General features: G+C 39.8%; 1 protein-coding gene across 2 annotated transcripts in view; it reads right to left on the reverse strand.

Annotated features, from left to right (window-relative positions):
• The window catches only part of LOC122670862, a 161,765-nt gene that overhangs the window by 82,167 nt on the left and 60,986 nt on the right, over window positions 1-18,612 (reverse strand). For both annotated transcript variants that reach the window (XM_043867874.1, XM_043867873.1), the window contains exon 5: window positions 18,273-18,326. In XM_043867874.1, the coding sequence (XP_043723809.1) occupies window positions 18,273-18,326 (54 nt within the window). The remainder of the gene's footprint in view (window positions 1-18,272; window positions 18,327-18,612) is intronic.

The raw sequence follows: 18,612 nt of genomic DNA on the forward strand, positions 1-18,612 counted from the left end.
ATACCTGAAACTGAAGATATAATTGATGAAGGCAGGCCCCAGTTTTCAATTCCAAGACCAACCTCCAAGTCTAGGCCTCAAACTCCAAGTGTAAGCCCTTCTTTTCCCTTCTCTTTTCTCTTCTTTTTCTCAACTCCCAAGCTGAATCGATTTTGGTTTAGATGTAGAATGAAATGAAAATTAGGCTAGGTATTCTTTATATACTAGTGTATTGACTAAGGCATGTTTGCCTTAGTTAGACAAAAACAGATTTTAGAATGTGTTTTTATAATCTGATTTTCTATAAATTAACTATCTAATTAGCTATAATTAAGTCATTGGGGTGATGGGATGTGACATCAATGGGAAGCCAGTGTGTATAGTCTACAGGAAACTGGATTCCATATTGAGGATGTGGGTCCCGCAAGTGATAGTTACCATTCTGCCCCTAATACATAAATTAAACAAATAAACTATATATAAACATATAGGAATAGTATAATACTTACAAGTTACAACTCAAGCTATGCAATGGAGAGTATCTGCATCTGTGCATCCCAGCATGTCTGACATACATAGCTCAGATGCAGGCAGCCTGCAGAACCCTCAAAATCAAGAATGGCTCGCTGAGATGACTCTCCGGAATCCTTCATAGGTAAGTCAGAGAATTGATCTGCATCTTCTACTGATGCAGCCCATAGGATCGAGGCAACCATAGACACTGAACTAGAACCTGAAATCACACAAGTTCCAAAGTTCAAATTTATAATGGATTTCACAAAGAGGACAGTTTTTATGGGACAGAGGAAGAACAAACATAGTCTGTTGCTTTATAGTTTCTTTGTGACTAGTGTGTAGCTTTATTTGACAAAATTATGTTTTGATCAAACTCTATTTGGTGTGCGCGAATGCTGTCAAAATCACTTTGAACAAAAATATTTTTTAAGGTATAGAAACAAATTATTATTTTACCATTCCGTCTTTTTAGCAATATTTTTACCATATTAAGATTTATGGAATTTTTTAATTTGAGAAAAAACCGCACCATTAGAAAGTAGAAAATTTCACCAAGTGTCGAAAATCCAGTTTTTGTTTTTGAACTAGGGGGTTGACCTTTTATCATTTTGGAATTTGACTTTCTAACTATTTTTATTAGATTCAATGGCAGGGGGAATTTGCTTATTTATGAATGTTGAGTTATGTAACCCGAAAGGGTATTTTGGGTATTTTTGTTTTTTTCCTCATAGCTGGTAGAGTCGACTATGTGGGGGTTTATTTGTAATTCTATCCACTCCTTCAAAGTTATAAATAAAGATGCTTGGTGATCACATTGATCATTCAAGCCATTCTCTTAATTTTGTTTTGTTAACATGGTATATGGAAAGGGTTCCATTCGTTGCTCTCCTACACTTACATTATCTTCTGTTTTGCATGTTCCCTCTTTTTCTACTAATCTTCTTTCAATTAGTAGTCTTACCGAAGATTTAAACTACAAATAACCTTTTTTCCCCTCTCATTGTGTCATACAGGATCTGGTGAAAGGGAACACGATTGGGGGTGGTAAGGTACATGGTGGTCTCCACCTAATTGACATAGGTTAGGCTTCTCTTCCGCCAGCCTCTTCTTCAGCTCATCAGTTACATTCAACAATATCTCCTAATCTCCATCTATGGCATTATTGGCGTGGCCATCCTCCACTTAGAACTTTAGCTTTTTTATTTCCTCAGTTAGCCAAAAATTGTAAATCGGATGAGTTTTTATGTGAGGCCTATGTTTTGGCAGAACACACTCGTTCCAGTTAATCTCCTATGAATAAAAGAAGTGTTTCTCCATTTGCTTTAGATCAGTAGTATGTGTGGAGCTCTCCCATCGTGCTTCCATTTCTGGTCTTAACTATTTGTTTCCTTTATAGACTGCTTTACTCGGACCACTTGGGTATACATGATGTAGCACAAAAGTGAGGTATTTTGTTGTTTTCAGCTATCTCATCGTATGGTTCAGACCCAATTCAATGCAACCTTAAAAATTCTGCGGAGTGACAATGGTAGAGAGTACATGGAGGGTCAGTTCCAAAATTATTTGGCTGAAAATGGGATACTTCATCAGACAGGTTTATGTGGACACTCCGGCCCAGAATGGAGTGGCTGAAAGAAAGAATCGTCATCTTTTAAAGGTTGCTCGGGCCATTATGTTTGCACGGCAGGTCCCTTCTCAATACTTGAGTGATGTTATCCTTACCACTGCCTACCTCATAAATCGCATGCCTACCCGAGTTCTTGATGGCCGTGCACCTATTGACATTCTCCAAGGTTCTTCTTTGTGGTGCCACCAAAAATATTTGGTGTGTTTGTTATGCACGCAAACATCATCCTCATGGCAAGTTTGATCCTCGTAGCATTCGGTGTATCTTTTTGGGCAACTCCACTACCCAAAAAGGATACGAATGTTATCACCTTCCTACTCGGCGTACTCTGGTTACTATGGACATTCTCTTTCATGAATCCCTAGTGATGAGCACATTTATGTGTGAAATCTTAGGGCATAAAGCATACATTTTACCACATTGGACAGAGTTACTTTGGTGCTTTCTTGTGTTTTTTAGGTTTTGGGCTATTCTGGACTATCGGGAGCTACATGTCCCAAGTTACACGTAAAGTAGCCATTTTTCCTTCCATGGCTATAAAGAAGACTAAATTTCGAGCAAGTTGGACGTGACGGAACGTAAGTACGCATTCGTCTAGCCCACCGTACAGTTGATTATTCTTTTCAGCCCAAGAAAGGATAATGGGTCAGAAAGGAGCTGTAGTGCAAGCCCATAGTCAGTCTACCACTGCCCAAGGACATTTTTGACATTATAGAAGATATTTCTAAGCAATGGTGGAGATCTATTGTAAGTACAGGTCTGTTTCGGCAATTTTACATTCTTGAAGAGAGAGAAGGACTGTTACCCACATGGAGGGACCCACATTGCCATTAGATTCCATTAATTTGAAGGCCCACAAGATGTCCATGATTTTTATGGGCTGCATTTAATGCCCCACGATTTTTAGAGGACACATTGGGGATTTTGTTATTTGGTTGAGTGGAATCCTAGTCATCACTATCTCTCTCCTCCAACTTTTCAAGGGCATTCCTAAAATTTCACTTGGGATAGATTTATTTTGAAAGATATTTTCTCATTTATGGAAGGTTGAAAAATCAAAGATGCTTTGATTTTATTGCTTGGAGAAGATATCTACAAACAAAAGGAAGCACAAGTTAGAATTAGAAATTTACTTTTCTAGAAATAGAAGGTTTATGTAAACAATATTCTTTTCTCTCCTTTCAATTTTTTTTCTTTTTTCTTGGGATTCAAGGCAATGTAAAGGAGGAAGGAGAAGAGAATATTCTCTTTTGTTAGGGAATATTTCTCCTACACTTCCCTCTTCTCCCCTTTCCCCTATAAATACCCCCTACCTCTGTTGTAAATTTTGCTCATTCACTTAGTGAAATTTCTTCTCTTCTTCTCCTTCTAATTTGTGATTTTTGGCTTTTCTTAGTTCTAGTTTGCTTTTATGATTTTTAGTTAATGGTTATAATAGGTTTAGTTTATGCTTTAATTTCAATTTAAGTCTTTAATTGGGTTGTAATTTCTTAATTCTAGCTTAGGTTTTAAGCCTTCTAGTTTAAGTTCTTAAGTTGATGACAAGACTTGAAGATTTAGAAGAGGAGGCCATGGTAAGTTTATGCAAGTATTCAAGCTTTTCAATTACATTCATGCACGCACATCCAGGTTTTACTATCTAAACTCTCAATCTCATTCTCCATCTCCTCTATCTCTCTCTATCTTCTTCTTCTTCTCCCTCTATTTCTTTTATTTAATTTTATATGGTTGTGGTTTGTGGATGCATTTTTATTCCCTTATTTCTTTTTATGTGGTTAGTATGTGTGGCTGCATTTTTTTTCCTTTCAATTCGCTTTAGTTTGATAGGTTAGATGCTCATGTGTTAGGACGCCGATTTAATCCCTTAATTTTATTAGATGCTTATGAGTTGGGATGCATTGATTTTCGTTAGTTTAATTAGTTTAATTTAACACTTTAATTTGGTTCACTTTGCATTACTTTTAAGTTAGTTAAATAGAGTGGCGTATATCTCCTCGTGTTCGACCTGTAGCTACGATTGACCCGTACGCTTGCGGTTTTATTTTAACTCAAACACCTAGCATATTATTCTCAGCCACCTCTTCAGGGGAGCATGATCCAAGTTTTGAAGATGTACTTGCTATACTACCGGTTCCTATTCAGGGGGAGCCTTCTCCTCTAAACTCCACTACAACCTCTAATTTGGTTCCTGTTTAGGGGGAGTGTAGACCTGTGAGTCAGATTCTTGTTGATAAAGTCTACACCCAAAAGCATAAGGAGCAAGTCGAGACTACCATCACTACTGTACCTCTTCTTCAATCGTTAGAACTTGATCCAGAGCCTGCTACACCATCTGGTAAGGATCCTTCTTTTGAATTACCTATTGCTGTTCATAAAGACATTAGGTCTTGTACCCAACATCCCATCTCCAATGTTGTTTCCTATGATTCTTTGTCTTCTTCCTATCGTGCCTTTGTGTCTTTTCTTTCCTCTGTTTCCATTCCACAGAAGTGGCAGGAGGCAATTGCATATCCAAAGTGGAAATCAGCCATGATGGAAGAGATGAAGGCCTTATCCAAAAATGAGACGTGGGAGCTAGTGGTTCTTCCTACGGGTTAGAAACCAGTCGACTGTAAATGGGTATTTGTTGTCAAGCAGAAGATGGACGGGTCAGTAGATAGATACAAGCCCAGACTTGTGGCCAAGGGGTTTACTCAAACCTATGGGATCGACTACCAGGAGACTTTTGCCCCAGTTGCTAAGTTGAATACTGTTCGGGTTTTACTATCATATGCTGTCAATCTAGGCTGGGATTTGTAGCAAATGGACATAAAAAATGCCTTTCTTCATGGAGAACTGGAAGAAGAAGTTTATATGGAGATTCCTCAAGGTTTTTCTTGTGACAAGACTCATGGGAAGGTTTGTAGACTGAAGCGGGCATTATATGGGCTGAAGTAGTCCCCTCGTGCATGGTTTGGTAGGTTCCATAAAGCAATGACCTTTGTAGGATACAAACATAGTAATGCTGATCACAACCCGTTCATCATGCGTCATGGAGATAAGATCACCCTTCGTATAGTCTATGTCGATGACATAGTTGTGACCGGTAATGATGCAGATGCAGCCTGAAGATTTTCTTGGGACGAGAATTTGAAGCAAAAGATCTAGGACAGCTACGGTATTTTCTTGGGATTGAAGTTGCTCGTTCTTCCAAAGGTATTTTTCTCTCCCAAAGGAAGTATGTCCTAGACCTACTCTCAGAGACTGGTTTGCTAGGGTGTCACCCTTGTGATACTCCTTTGGAAGCTACAACTTGTCTGAAAGAGAAGGATTGTGATCCAGTTGATAAGGAACGTTATCAACGATTCAACGGTTGGTGGGAAAATTGATTTATCTCACCCATACTAGACCAGACAAAGCATTTGCAGTAAGTTTGGTCAGTCAGTTCAAGCATGATCCCTACTCCACTCATATGGCTGTTGTTCTTCGTATTCTCCATTACTTGAAGTCTGCTCTAGGAAAAGGAATTCTCTTATCTCTGCATGATCATCTTCGTAATAAGGCCTACACTGATGCTGACTGGGGTGGTAATTCTGATCGGAAATCTACTTCAGGTTATTGTACATTTGTAAGAGGTAAACTTGTCACGTGGCATAGTAAAAACCAGAATGTTGTGGCAAGATCCAGTGCTGAAGCAGACTTCCATGCTATGGCCCATGGAATCTGTGAGTTATTGTGGCTTCAAAGTTTACTCCAAGATCTTAGTGGTTCTGTTCATCATTGATTGGGCTGTAATCTTAGATAGAAATCACTATTTATTTACTGTTTTTATTTGAATCTTTATGAAGGATTTGATACTACTATGTGATTTCTATGATTGCAGGCCTGGAAGGAGAAAAGCATGAATCAGTGATAGAATCAACCCCCTTAGCCGATTTGGATGTTCAATACCAGCTGGGCCGGTCCGCATGTGTGCAAATCGTCATCTCAAGGGCATTATCATAATTTGACAAAGAGGAGATTTCTCAAGAAAAGTCGACATTGGACTCATTGCATCAGTAAAATTAAATGGTTAACATTTAATTCTTGGGTCGAGTCAATTCGGTTCAAGGAAGGAGGGATTATGGCCAAAAAATGGATTATGGCAAAGTTGGAAAATGTGAAGAAAGAAAAGAAAAAAAAGAAGAAATATCTCTCTCCTCTCCTGCTCCTCTCTCACGGTCCTACCTCTCTCATTAACACGTTTTGGCTGGATATGTTTCTTAAGAAGGCAAGTTGAGAGGGGATTCTCACAAGAAAGGAATCGTGATTTCTTAAGGCAATCATAGATCCCCTTCTCAACTCCCTCACACGGTTTTCCTATTCTACCCCTTTTGCTTCCATAAATGGAGGAACCAAGATAAGGGAAAGAAGGCAATAAGGGAATAAAAAAAATACAGCAAAGGAATGGATAGAGAGAGGAGACGATTTTGGCTGGGATTGGGAAGTTGCTAGAGACGTTTTTGAAAGGGTTGTATTAAAAAAAAAAAAAGAGAAAAGGAAAATAAAAAAGGGATCTTTCTTGGCTGTGGAGCTGTTCGTTCTTGGCTGTGTGGGTTTGGAGTTCTCAGTTTGGGGAGAAGAAGGCTTGAAGAAGAAGAAGAAGAAGAAGAGGAAGAGCATCTACCATCGCCACCATTCAGCACCTTCACACACCTGAATCGCCATTGCTGCCATTGCTTCTACTCTCTTCTTCCCTCTAATTCTCTTGGCTTGTATCCCTAACTTCTCTTTAGTAATTCATGTTAAATGAGTAACTAAACTTGCTGCTGTTTTTGGGAAGATAATTTAATTATTCATTCTCTTTTCTTATTGATTGCTTGGAAAAGACTTAGGCATCCCATTATAATTTTTGTGTAATCATGTTTAAATCTAGTTAGGATAATTTCTCTCTGTGATTCAAGTTAACCTACCAAGCAATGGTATCGAATGGATTCATGTGATCGTATCGATGATACGGTATACCTGAGTGGATTGTGCGTACCCGAGTTCTTTGAACTTTCGATTCATTGCAGCGATCGGACGACAATTTCGCCACGATACTTTATACCTAGAAGGGACCCTATTTCTGTGGTTGTCATGGGACTTGTAGTCGCCATGAGCCGAATATGAGAGAGATTGAGTAATGAATCTAAATTAAAGTTGATTTAACCTAAAAATAGTATTTTCTCACCATCTTTTATTCGCTTTAATCAGTTGCTAGTGTTAGCTTTAAATTAATTAATTTGCATTTTTAGTTTCATCTTAGACTTGATTTAATTTCGTGCAACTTAGCCTCTGTTCCCCGTAGTTCGATACCCGTACTTTCCACTGTATTAGTGTTTAGTTAGGTTTATTTTTTATTGGTTCAATGACTCGATCAAATTTTGGAGCCGTTGCCGGGGAACTAGAGCACGATTGCTAGAGTTTTATCGAGTCATTTAATGTCTTTCAATAGCTTGTGTTAATCTTTATTTCTGATTTTCGTTTTAGGTATTTCAGATTTTTGCATCTCTTAGTTTAACAGCCTACAATAGCGTTAATTTTGATTTCTTTTTTTTGTGTTAACATAGCCTACTTTATTATTCATTCTAAATTTGTCTTTAGTATTTGTGATAGACTCACGGTTTTATTTTCTGCTGTAGGTATTGAATCCCTGGAGGTTGTTTGAGAGGGGATACGGTTCAGCTGGATTTGGTTCCTTCAAAAAGACACCGATGCAGTCCGGATAGCCTCTGTGATATTCTCTAACTTTTCTCTTTATTTTTCTTTTAGTAGCTAATTTCATCCTTGTATGATTCGGTCCCACGCTGGCCTAGTTACCCTTGTATGCTTCGGTCCCATTCAACTTTAGGATTGACCTTGATACGCTTGGATCTGCGCTAGTTTAGGATTTCATTTTTTTTAGGGTAGTTTAAACTTTTCATTTTTAATTTTTTTTAGGACAGTTTTAATTTTAGTTTTTAATTTACATTTGTAATTTTCATTTTAATTTTAGTCTGTAATTTTTCTTTACCACTTTTGTAATTTTCTTTTTCTTTTAGTATAGGTTACCCTTGTATGTGCGGTCCCACGAGCTTAGTTGCCCTATTTTGATTGGTCCCACATTAGGACATTCGACCCTACACTTACTACGTTTGGACCCCGATAGCTAGGTTTATACACTTGTATGCTCGGTCCCAGCCTAGTTTAGTTGGGTCATTGTATGTTTGGTAAGTAACCTATTAGATTTTGACCCCGAAATTGAACGTACCTGTAGGAGGATTAGACACCGTATCAGGATGGGTGACCAGGCCAGGCCACTGAGTGATCATTTCACTCCAACTGCATACCAACCCCAAACCGGCATTAGGCTACCTACAATTGCGGCTGCTCATTATGAAATTAAATCAAACATTATCCAGATGCTGCCATCGTTCTATGGACATCATAATGAAGAGCCCTATAAGCACCTGGATAAGTTTTTGGAAATTTGCTCTACAGTAAAAATCCAAGACCTCCAAGAGGACGCCCTAAAACTGTTGCTATTTCCATTTTCCCTTAAAGATAAAGCCAAGCATTGGCTGCACTCCTGGGATTCTGCACAAGTAACCACATGGGCAGAAATGCAACACCAGTTTCTGAAGAAGTTTTTCCCAATAGGCCGGACCAATACCATTAGAAGGGCCGTCACCACCTTCTCCCAGAATAGTGGTGAAGAATTTCATGAGTATTGGGAAAGACTAAAGGAACTACTTCGGAAATGCCCCCACCATGCTATACCGAAATGGCAATTGGTACAGTGCTTCTATGATGGTCTTAGTGACCAATATCGTCAGATGGTGGATGCCTCTTGTGGAGGAACATTTATGCACAAGAGCGAGAATGAAGCATGGGATCTTTTTGAGACCCTGAGTGAAAACTCCCAACACAGAGCTTCAGCCTCAAGGACTGAAGTCCCTACTCTTGGGCAACCGAAAAAAGGTGGACTCTATGAGATCAACCAAAGTGCTGACATAAAGGCGCAGGTTGACTTGCTGTCAAAAAAAAATGGACTACCTGCTGTCAGGACCTACCCAACCCCCATCAATCTCAAGGGGATTTTCTTTACCTGAGCAAGCTGAAGCTTGTGCCCTCTGTGTTGACTCGAATCACTATGTGACCGATTGTTCTTTAGCAGCACAATATCCTGAATTTATCCAGGAAAAGGTACAAGCCGCTCAGGGTTTTGCCAACCCGGGTAACGACCCATTTTCCAACACCTATAACCCAGGATGGCGAAACCACCCCAATTTCTCATGGAAAAACCCTCCTAATCCACCCTTTAGGCCACCGTTCAATGCCCAACCTAATGCCTATAGGGGTGGACAACAACAACCTTACTCTCAACCTCAACATACCCCATCTTTTGAGAGTGAGGTAATGAAGGTGTTGAAAGGTATTGACCAGAAAGTGGGAATCAACAACCAATTATTGCACTCCCACACTCAATCTATCAGCAAGCTAGAGACCCAGATTGGTCAACTTGCTGAAGCTTTCAATAAGAGAGAGACTGGCCAACTACCAAGCCAACCTATTGGGAACCCCAATAATGTTCAAATAGGGAGGGGTAAGGAACAAGTCCAGTCGGTTAGAGTGTTGAGGAATGGTAAGAGGGTGGAAATACATGACACACCACCTACCAACGAGGACTTCCCCTCTAATACCCCTCAACAGACCACACCAGCAGAGTCAACCCTAGCCCAGGCAGAAGTTGAATCAGAGGCACTGAGGCCTCTCATTGATGGGAATAGAACCGTTACACCTTCTTTGGTCCATTCCCAGGAAAATACTAAGAAGGAGAATGAGCGACCAATTGGGGAGGGACCTCAACCGGATAAGTATACACTCCGAGTCCCTTTCCCTGATGCTCTCAAAACTCCATCCTCCCCCCCATTTGGGAAGTAACGAGAGAAGATGAAGGAGATGTTGGATTTGTTTCAACAAGTCAACATCAACCTTCCATTATTGGATGCAATCAAGCAGGTTCCAGCTTACGCTAAGTTTCTGAAAGACTTATGCACTCAGAAGCGTAAACTGAGGAACCAAACTCCCAAAACCATACACCTCACAAAACAGGTAAGTGCAGTTATCACTGACCTACCCCCCAAGCTGAAGGATCCTGGTGCACCACTCATCTCTTGTGTCATTGGAGACCTCTCCATTGACAAAGCATTGCTGGATCTGGGGGCTAGTGTGAATATCTTATTTGGTTCGTTTTCGAGAAGTTTGGATTAGGAGAGTTAAAGTCCACTGCAGTCATACTTCAGTTAGCTGATCGTTCTGTGAAAAGACTTCGTGGACTTCTAGAGGATGTTCTTGTGAAGGTAGATGATTTATACTTTCCATACCCTTCGGATTGCATTGTCTAAAGCACCTATTATCCAGTCACCAGACTGGTCTCTACCGTTTGAGATCATGTGTGACGCCTCTGACTATGCCATGGGTGTTGTACTTGGTCAAAGGGTGGATGGGAAGCCATCTGTTATTTACTACGCTAGTAGATCCTTGTCTGATGCTCAGTTGAACTACACCACTACTGAGAAGGAGCTCCTAGCGGTGGTCTTTGCCCTGGATAAATTTCGCTCCTATCTTTTGGGCTCGAAGGTGATAGTCTTCTCACCTCCTTTCAAAGCATGACACCAAGCCAAGGCTGATTTGATGGATTCTTCTCCTTCAGGAGTTCGACTTGGAGATCAGGGATAAGAAGGGGTCAGAAAACGTTGTAGCGGACCATTTATACCGGATTCTTCTGGATTCCTCTCCCACACCGGAGTTGGTTCGGGAAACTTTCCCTGATGAGCAACTTGTTTCCATTTCGTCGAAACCAACGCCATGGTAAGCAATTATAGTGAACTATCTCGCTGTTGGACAGTTACCTCCTGATTGGATAAAGCAGCTCGAGATAAATTTCTCTCTACTGTGCGATACTACTACTGGGAGGATCCAGAGTTGTTCCAATACTGTTCGGACCAGGTCATTCGTCGTCGTATCCCTGAGAGTGAGTTTCAGAGCATATTATCGTTTTGCCATACTCTCGCCAGTGGGGGACACTATAGTGGCAAGAAGACTGCTGCCAAGGTACTACAGTCTGGTTTCTATTGGCCCACGTTATTTTGGGATGCACACACCATCTGCAAGGCGTGTGTGAGATGCCAACAAGTTGGCAATCTATGCCGACGTGATGAGATGCCCCTAAGCCCTATCATAGTGGTTGAGATTTTCGACGTTTGGGGTATCGATTTTATGGGCCCTTTTCCTGCCTCATTCGATAATGAGTATATTCTTGTGGCAGTTGATTATGTTTCGAAATGGGTAGAAGCCAAGGCTATGAACACCAATGACCATAAGGTGGTTATCCCTTTTATTCAGGAGTACATTTTTAGCCGTTTTGGATTTCCCAGGGCCATCATTAGTGATGGTGGCTCTCATTTTCGACATTGGAGGGTAGGGGCTTTACTGAAGAATTACTCTAATAACCACAAAGTGGCCACCCCTTATCATCCCTAGACATCTGGTCAGGTGGAGGTATCGAACCGAGAGATAAAACGGATATTGGAGAAGACAGTTAGACCGGACCGTAAGGACTGGTCTACTTGGCTAACTGATGCTTTGTGGGCTTACCGAACTGCATATAAAACTCCTATAGGTATGTCTCCATACCGATTAGTTTTCGGTAAGGCCTGTCATCTTCCGATTGAGTTGGAACACCGAGCATATTAGGCCATAAAGACATTTAATTTTGATATGACTCAGGCTGGTTCCACTCGTCGTCTCCAGCAATCTGAATTGGAGGAGTTGCGCAATGATGCCTATGAGAGCTCACGCATTTATAAGGACCGAACTAAGGCATTTCATGATAAACACATAGTTCGGAAGTCCTTTCAGACGAATTAGCATGTTTGGCTCTTTAATTCTAAATTGCGTTTATTCCCAGGGAAATTGAGATCTCCGTGGGATGGGCCTTTTGTGGTTGTTTCTGTTGCCCCGCATGGTGCTATTGAGATCAAGAATCCACAGAACGGGAAAACTTTCAAGGTTAACGGTCAAAGACTGAAACCCTATGTTGATGGCCTTGCTGATGGCCAATTAATTGAGTCTTTGGACCTAGTGGATGTGGATTATGATCATGCTTTTGATGGACTACCCTGAGCTTTACTGGCGTCTGGCTGAAGACGTAAAACTTAGCGCTCTTGGGAGGCAGCCCACGTTTCCTTTATTTACCGTATTTATTGTTTTCCTTTTTACATTGTTTGGTGTTTTTTTGATTTATTTTGTATAGCCTCTCCCGTAGCAGAGTTAAATTCTCATGGTGCTGTTATCTCCAGTGATGTCACTCATTGCCGTACATCCACACCCCAGGTGGTTTCGTTCCTCATCCTTTGTTTCCCATATTTTTCTCTTTATATTATTTCTAGTCGTCATTGGGGACAATGCCGTTTAGGTTGGGGAGGGAGGATTTTGAAAATTTTCTGCATATGACTCTCTGATTCACCTATATTCTTGAAAAATTTTCATGCACTCATTTTTATAATGATACGTTTACTTTATAGTGCATTTGACTCTAGGTTGTGAGAAAATTAATTCAACACAGTGTTAAGTATTGAACCGTTATTTCCCTAACTGTCATTTGTGAGCTTGCTTAATGCTTCTAAACAAATAGGTCTACCCGGTTTGTGATATTTTGAATGTTTATGCAGATCACTGCTTAATTGTGTTTGCATCCTCTTTCTTAAAAATAAAAATTAGAAAAAATAAAAATCATGAGTTTAGTTCTGTTGCTTCAACTTAGTAACCGGGGCATCTAGGCCACAAGCCCGGAGTCTCGCGTAATACGGTTGGAGTGACCAGTTAGGTTATTATTACTAGTATTCTTGAAACCAGTTCGGGCTTGTAGCCTTTTTGGTTCTAGTGAGGAAGCCCGAGTAGTGTTTCACACTCAATCCCCTAAAGTCAACTGGCTTGGGAGTGGTTGGCTTAAAGCTCGTTACATGAGCCTTCTAGAAAGCTTAAAAGGCCAGAACATTGCACGGATCTGAGATTCACGTAATTAAAATTATAAAAATAAAAAAATAAAAAAAAGGAGAAAAATAAGTGAGCCACATGTATTATGAGGTATTACACAAGCTAGCATATGCATTTGTAAAAGGTTTAGATGTCACACATGGTGAACCAGTGGGTTGAAAAAGCAGAAAGTGAGCGCTTGACGGCTTAGGAGAAGTCCTCGTTCGTTGCTTAGCTCTTGTGTTTCCATGAGCCAAGCATCCTATGAGTTGATGTGCAATAGTAAACTATCATTATCTGTTTGAATGTATCATCTGTATATAGACTATTTATGAGCCAGAGAGTCAAGTCAGTTATTTTCTTTATTCTCTTTCACTCGAGGACGAGCAAAAGGCTAAGTTGGGGAGTGTGATTGGGCTGTAATCTCAGATAGAAATCACTATTTATTTACTGTTTTTATTTGAATATTTATGAAGGATTTGATATTGCTATGTGATTTCTATGATTGCAGACCTGGAAGGAGAAAAGCATGAATCAATGATAGAATCAGCCCCCTTAGCCGATTTGGATGTTCAATACCAGCTGGGCCGGTCTGCATGTGTGCAAATCGTCATCTCAAGGGCATTATCGTAATTTGACAAAGAGGAGATTTCTTAAGAAAAGTCGATATTGGACTCATTGCATCAGTAAAATTAAATGGTTAACATTTAATTATTGGGTCGAGTCAATTCGGTTCAAGGAAGGAGGGATTATGGGGAAAAAATGGATTATGGCAAAGTTGGAAAATGTGATGAAAGAAAAGAAAAGAAAAAAAAAATATCTCTCTCCTCTCCTACTCCTCTCTCACGGTCCTACCTCTCTCATTAACACGTTTTGGCTGGATATGTTTCTTAAGAAGGCAAGTTGAGAGGGGATTCTCACAAGAAAGGAATCGTGATTTGTTAAGGCAATCAGAGATCCCCTTCTCAACTCCCTCACACGGTTTTCCTATTCTACCCCTTCTGCTTCCATAAATGGAGGAACCAAGATAAGGGAAAGAAGGCAATAAGGGAATAAAAAAAATACAACAAAGGAATGGATAGAGAGAGCAGACGATCTTGGCTGTGGAGCTGTTCGTTCTTGGCTGTGTGGGTTTGAAGTTCTTGGTTTGGGCAGAAGAAGGCTTGAAGAAGAAGAAGAGGAAGAGCATCTACCATCGCCACCATTCAGCACCTTTACACACCTGAATTGCCATTGCTTCTACTCTCTTCTTCCCTCTAATTCTCTTGGCTTGTATCCATAACTTCTCTTTAGTAATTCATGTTAAATGAGTAACTAAACTTGCTGCTGTTTTTGGGAAGATGATACTTTAAAGATGATTTAATTATTCATTCTCTTTTCTTATTGATTGCTTGGAAAAAACTTAGGCATCCCATTATAATTTTTGTGTAACCATGTTTAAATCTAGTTAGGATAATTTGTCTTTGTGATTCAAGTTAACCTACCAAGCAATGGTATTGAATGGATTCATGTGGTCGTATCAATGATACGGTATACCTGAGTGGATTGTGCGTACCCGAGTTCTTTGAACTTTCGATTCATTGTAGCGATCGGACGACAATTTCGCCAAGATACTTTATACCTAGAAGGGACCCTATTTTCTGTGGTTGTCATGGGACTTGTAGTCGCCATGAGTCGAATATGAGAGAGATTGAGTAATGAATCTAAATTAAAGTTGATTCAACCTAAAACTAGTATTTTCTCACCATCTTTTATTCGCTTTAATCAGTGGCTAGTGTTAACTTTAAATTAATTAATTTGTGTTTTTAGTTTCATCTTAGACTTGATTTAATTTCGTGCAACTTAGCCTCTGTTCCCCATAGTTCGATACCCGTACTTTCCACTGTATTAGTGTTTAGTTAGGTTTAATTTTGATTGGTTCAATGACTCGATCAATCATCCAATGATGTTGTACTATAACAACAAAGCAGCAATCAACATTGCTCACAATCCAGTGCAGTATGACCGTACCAAGCACGTGGAGATTGACAGACACTTCATCAAGGAGAAGTTAGAAAGTCGGCAGATTTGTATACCTTTTGTGATATTAGGTGATCAGCTTGTTGATATCTTCACTAAAGGGCTATGTGGAAAATTGTTTCATCCTAATTTAGTCAAGTTGGGCATGTCTGAAATCTGTGCACCAACTTGAGGGGGAGTATTGAGTTATGTAACCCGAAAGGGTATTTTGGGCATTTTTTATTTTTCCCCATAGCTAGTGGAGTCGGTTATGTAGGGGTTTATTTGTAATTTTGTCCACTCCTTTAAAGTTATAAATAAAGATGCTTGATGATCAATCATTCAAGCCATTCTCTTAATGCTGTTTTGTTAACAATGAATAATAAAGGGCGTACCCAATGCACAAGGCTCCCGCCACTGCGGGGTCTGGTGAAGGTCATAATGTACGCAGCCTTACCCCTTCTAGGCCTGGAAATTAAGGTTTTGAGTTGGCCTGGAGAAAGTACCAGGTTTTAACCAAGATATAGTCGAAACGTGGCATATCTTTATTTTGGGGCTGGCCAAAACTGGCCTCAAAACCGAGATTTAGAACCTTGGTTGGAACTATGTACCTTCACGACTACCTTGCTTGAAACTTTGGAATTGTGAAAGATACCATTAAAGTTTACAGTACATTGCAATAGAGGTATGAATTGAAATTGTATGAGATACCATTCATGTTTGCAGCGTATAGCAAGAGCGATATGAATTGTGAAGTTGCAGGCACAACAGTACAACAACAACACACTCAGCCTTATCCCAACTTAATGGGGTCGGCTACATGGATCCCAGCAAAACAGAGCAGGGAAAGCAGAGTTCTAACTATATATAAAGATGGGAAATAAATAGAAAAATGAGAGATGAAAGATAGTAAGGGAAATAGGCATAGCTCAGCCCGTCAAGAGAATCTCAGCTAAATGGAGCCTGCAACATGGATCCTTGCCCTCCAATAGGCTCTGTCCGAGGTCAAACTTGGGACAAGCCCTAGCCTATGCATGTCCTTCCTCACCACTTCTCCTATGGTCATTTTAGGTCTACCCCTAGCTCTTTTAGCTCCTTCAATCAGAATCATATCATTCATCCTTACTGGGGCGTCCCTCGGCCTCTGTTGAATATGAATATACCACCTTAAATGACTCTCTCATAGTTTGTCATTGATCGGGGCTACCCCCAAGTCCAATCTAATATCTTCATTCCGTGCTCTGTCCTTCCTTGTTTTTCCACATATCCATCTTAACATCCTCATCTCTGCTACACAAAGCTTATCAATATGGCACTTCTTAATAGCCCAACATTCTGCCTCATACATCATGACCTGTCGAACAACAGTAATATAGAACTTTCCTTCAAGCTTCAATGTAATACATCAATCACATAGCACTCCGGACACACCTCTCCATTTCATCCATCACACTTTAATTCTCTATGAAACATCATCCTCTATGTTACCTTCTTTATTTATGATAGACCCCAGATATCCAAAATAGTCACTTTGCAATACCCCATATCAGTATCTATCATATTGTGACTAAAATTACACATCATATACTCTGTCTTCGTTCTACTAATCTTAAGGCCTCTTATTTCCAAGGTTGCTCTCCAAAGCTCTAACATAGCGTTAATCCCTTCTTTTGTCTCATCCACCACAACGATATCATTGGCGAAAAGCATACACCATGGGACCTCATCTTGAATGCTCTTGGTTATTTCGTCCATGATTAGCGCAAATAAATAAGGGCTTAAGGCGGATCCCTAATGTAACCCAATCGTAATCGGGAATTCCTTGCCCTGACCTCCCATAGATCATACACTAGTCACCACACCTTCATACATATCTTTAATTACCTGCACATATTTACTCGACACTTCTCTCTTCACAAGAGTATGCTGGATTAGATCTCTAGGGACTCTGTCATAGGCTTTTTCCAGGTCAATGAAGACCATATGAAGATCCTTCTTGCTATCTCTATACCTTTCCATTAGGCACAACAGTTAAGGATCTTAAATAATCTTACATCACCAGTACTATAAAAAAAATAAAGGCTTTTTATTATAAAGATCTCACCAACTGCTGGGATATATTAATATAGCCAACAACTCAAGTCCCTCCCTCTCCCCCCCACCCCCAAAAAAAGAAAAAAAATGTTGTCATGTCAGTCTCAGCTTTCCGTCTTCCCTCTATTTTTTTCTTTTTCTTTGTTAGGAATACAGCCCAAGCAATGCTTACTATATCCATGTACGTAATCTCTAAATCAATGTGCATTTCCTAATAATGTTTTTATTTTCAATTATTGCAACGTTTCATTTTACCAAGTTCAACATCGGCATCTAAATATTACCTCTTTTTCCCCTTTCAAATTAAACTCGAACAAATCAAAATTATTTAAATTTTTCTATTTGAAAACATGCTAGGACTAATTCCTCACACTTGGGGAGCCATGAAATCCACAAAATTGGATAGACAAAGAGATTCCATCGCAACCACAGAAAAGTTACCATATCCTCATATCATCTTAATCAGTGCCGATTTGACATAATTTACCATCTACCGAATGTATGGGAAATTTAAAAGGAAGGGAGATCATGTAGAACCACTACTCTCAAACCAATTATACTTCTTCTAATTCAATCAACACAGGAAATGCACAATGTGAATATGATTTATGATAACAAAATGGAAGCAAAACCTTTTTCTGATAGAGCAGTCAATATAAAGATGTGCCCTTTCGCCCACCGATCCAACACCAAGTAGGTGGCCAAAATCTTGGATCAGCCACACCCAAGAAACTGAAACATCTTGCCTCTAAGTGACCTTAACCATTTGATCAAGGGCCAATAAATAGAATACACAAAAACGACAATACCTTAAATAGTAAGGATCACCAAACAAGCCCATCCAAAACGTAGACAAGGTCAATGACCTATTGTCCCATACAATACTACAGGATGAAAGATTAAAGATATAAAGGTAGCTCACGCATCCCACGAATTCTTTCAACAAAAAATAAAGGACCAAATTTTCAATCAGCGATAGTTTAGAACTCCGAAAGATAATAGTGGAAGCATTGAGAATTTAAAGGGTGCAAGGGCATACCCTCTTCAATGGGCTTGCACTGTCACACCACTTGAAAAAATCGCATTTTCTGCCCTAAAGAAATTTAAAGGAAAAAAATATATTAGACACATAAATCAACCTAAAATGTCAAATATGATAGTTATTAGTGTAATGGATCAAGACAGCCTGGGATGAGTTCAGGCCTGGCCTGACAAGGGAATCACATATATAGCAAGGCCCAGGCATCACAAGACAAAAACAATGAATGCAATCCCAGACTGGGCTGGGCCAGATGATATGAGCATTGCCTATGGTTACTTTCCACAAATTTCAATGTAGGCCTATGAAAAACTTGAGCCTCAAAATGCAACCTAGTCTA

Source organism: Telopea speciosissima, chromosome 8 (assembly GCF_018873765.1).
Source record: "Telopea speciosissima isolate NSW1024214 ecotype Mountain lineage chromosome 8, Tspe_v1, whole genome shotgun sequence".
In the NCBI taxonomy this organism is placed as follows: Eukaryota; Viridiplantae; Streptophyta; class Magnoliopsida; order Proteales; family Proteaceae; genus Telopea; species Telopea speciosissima.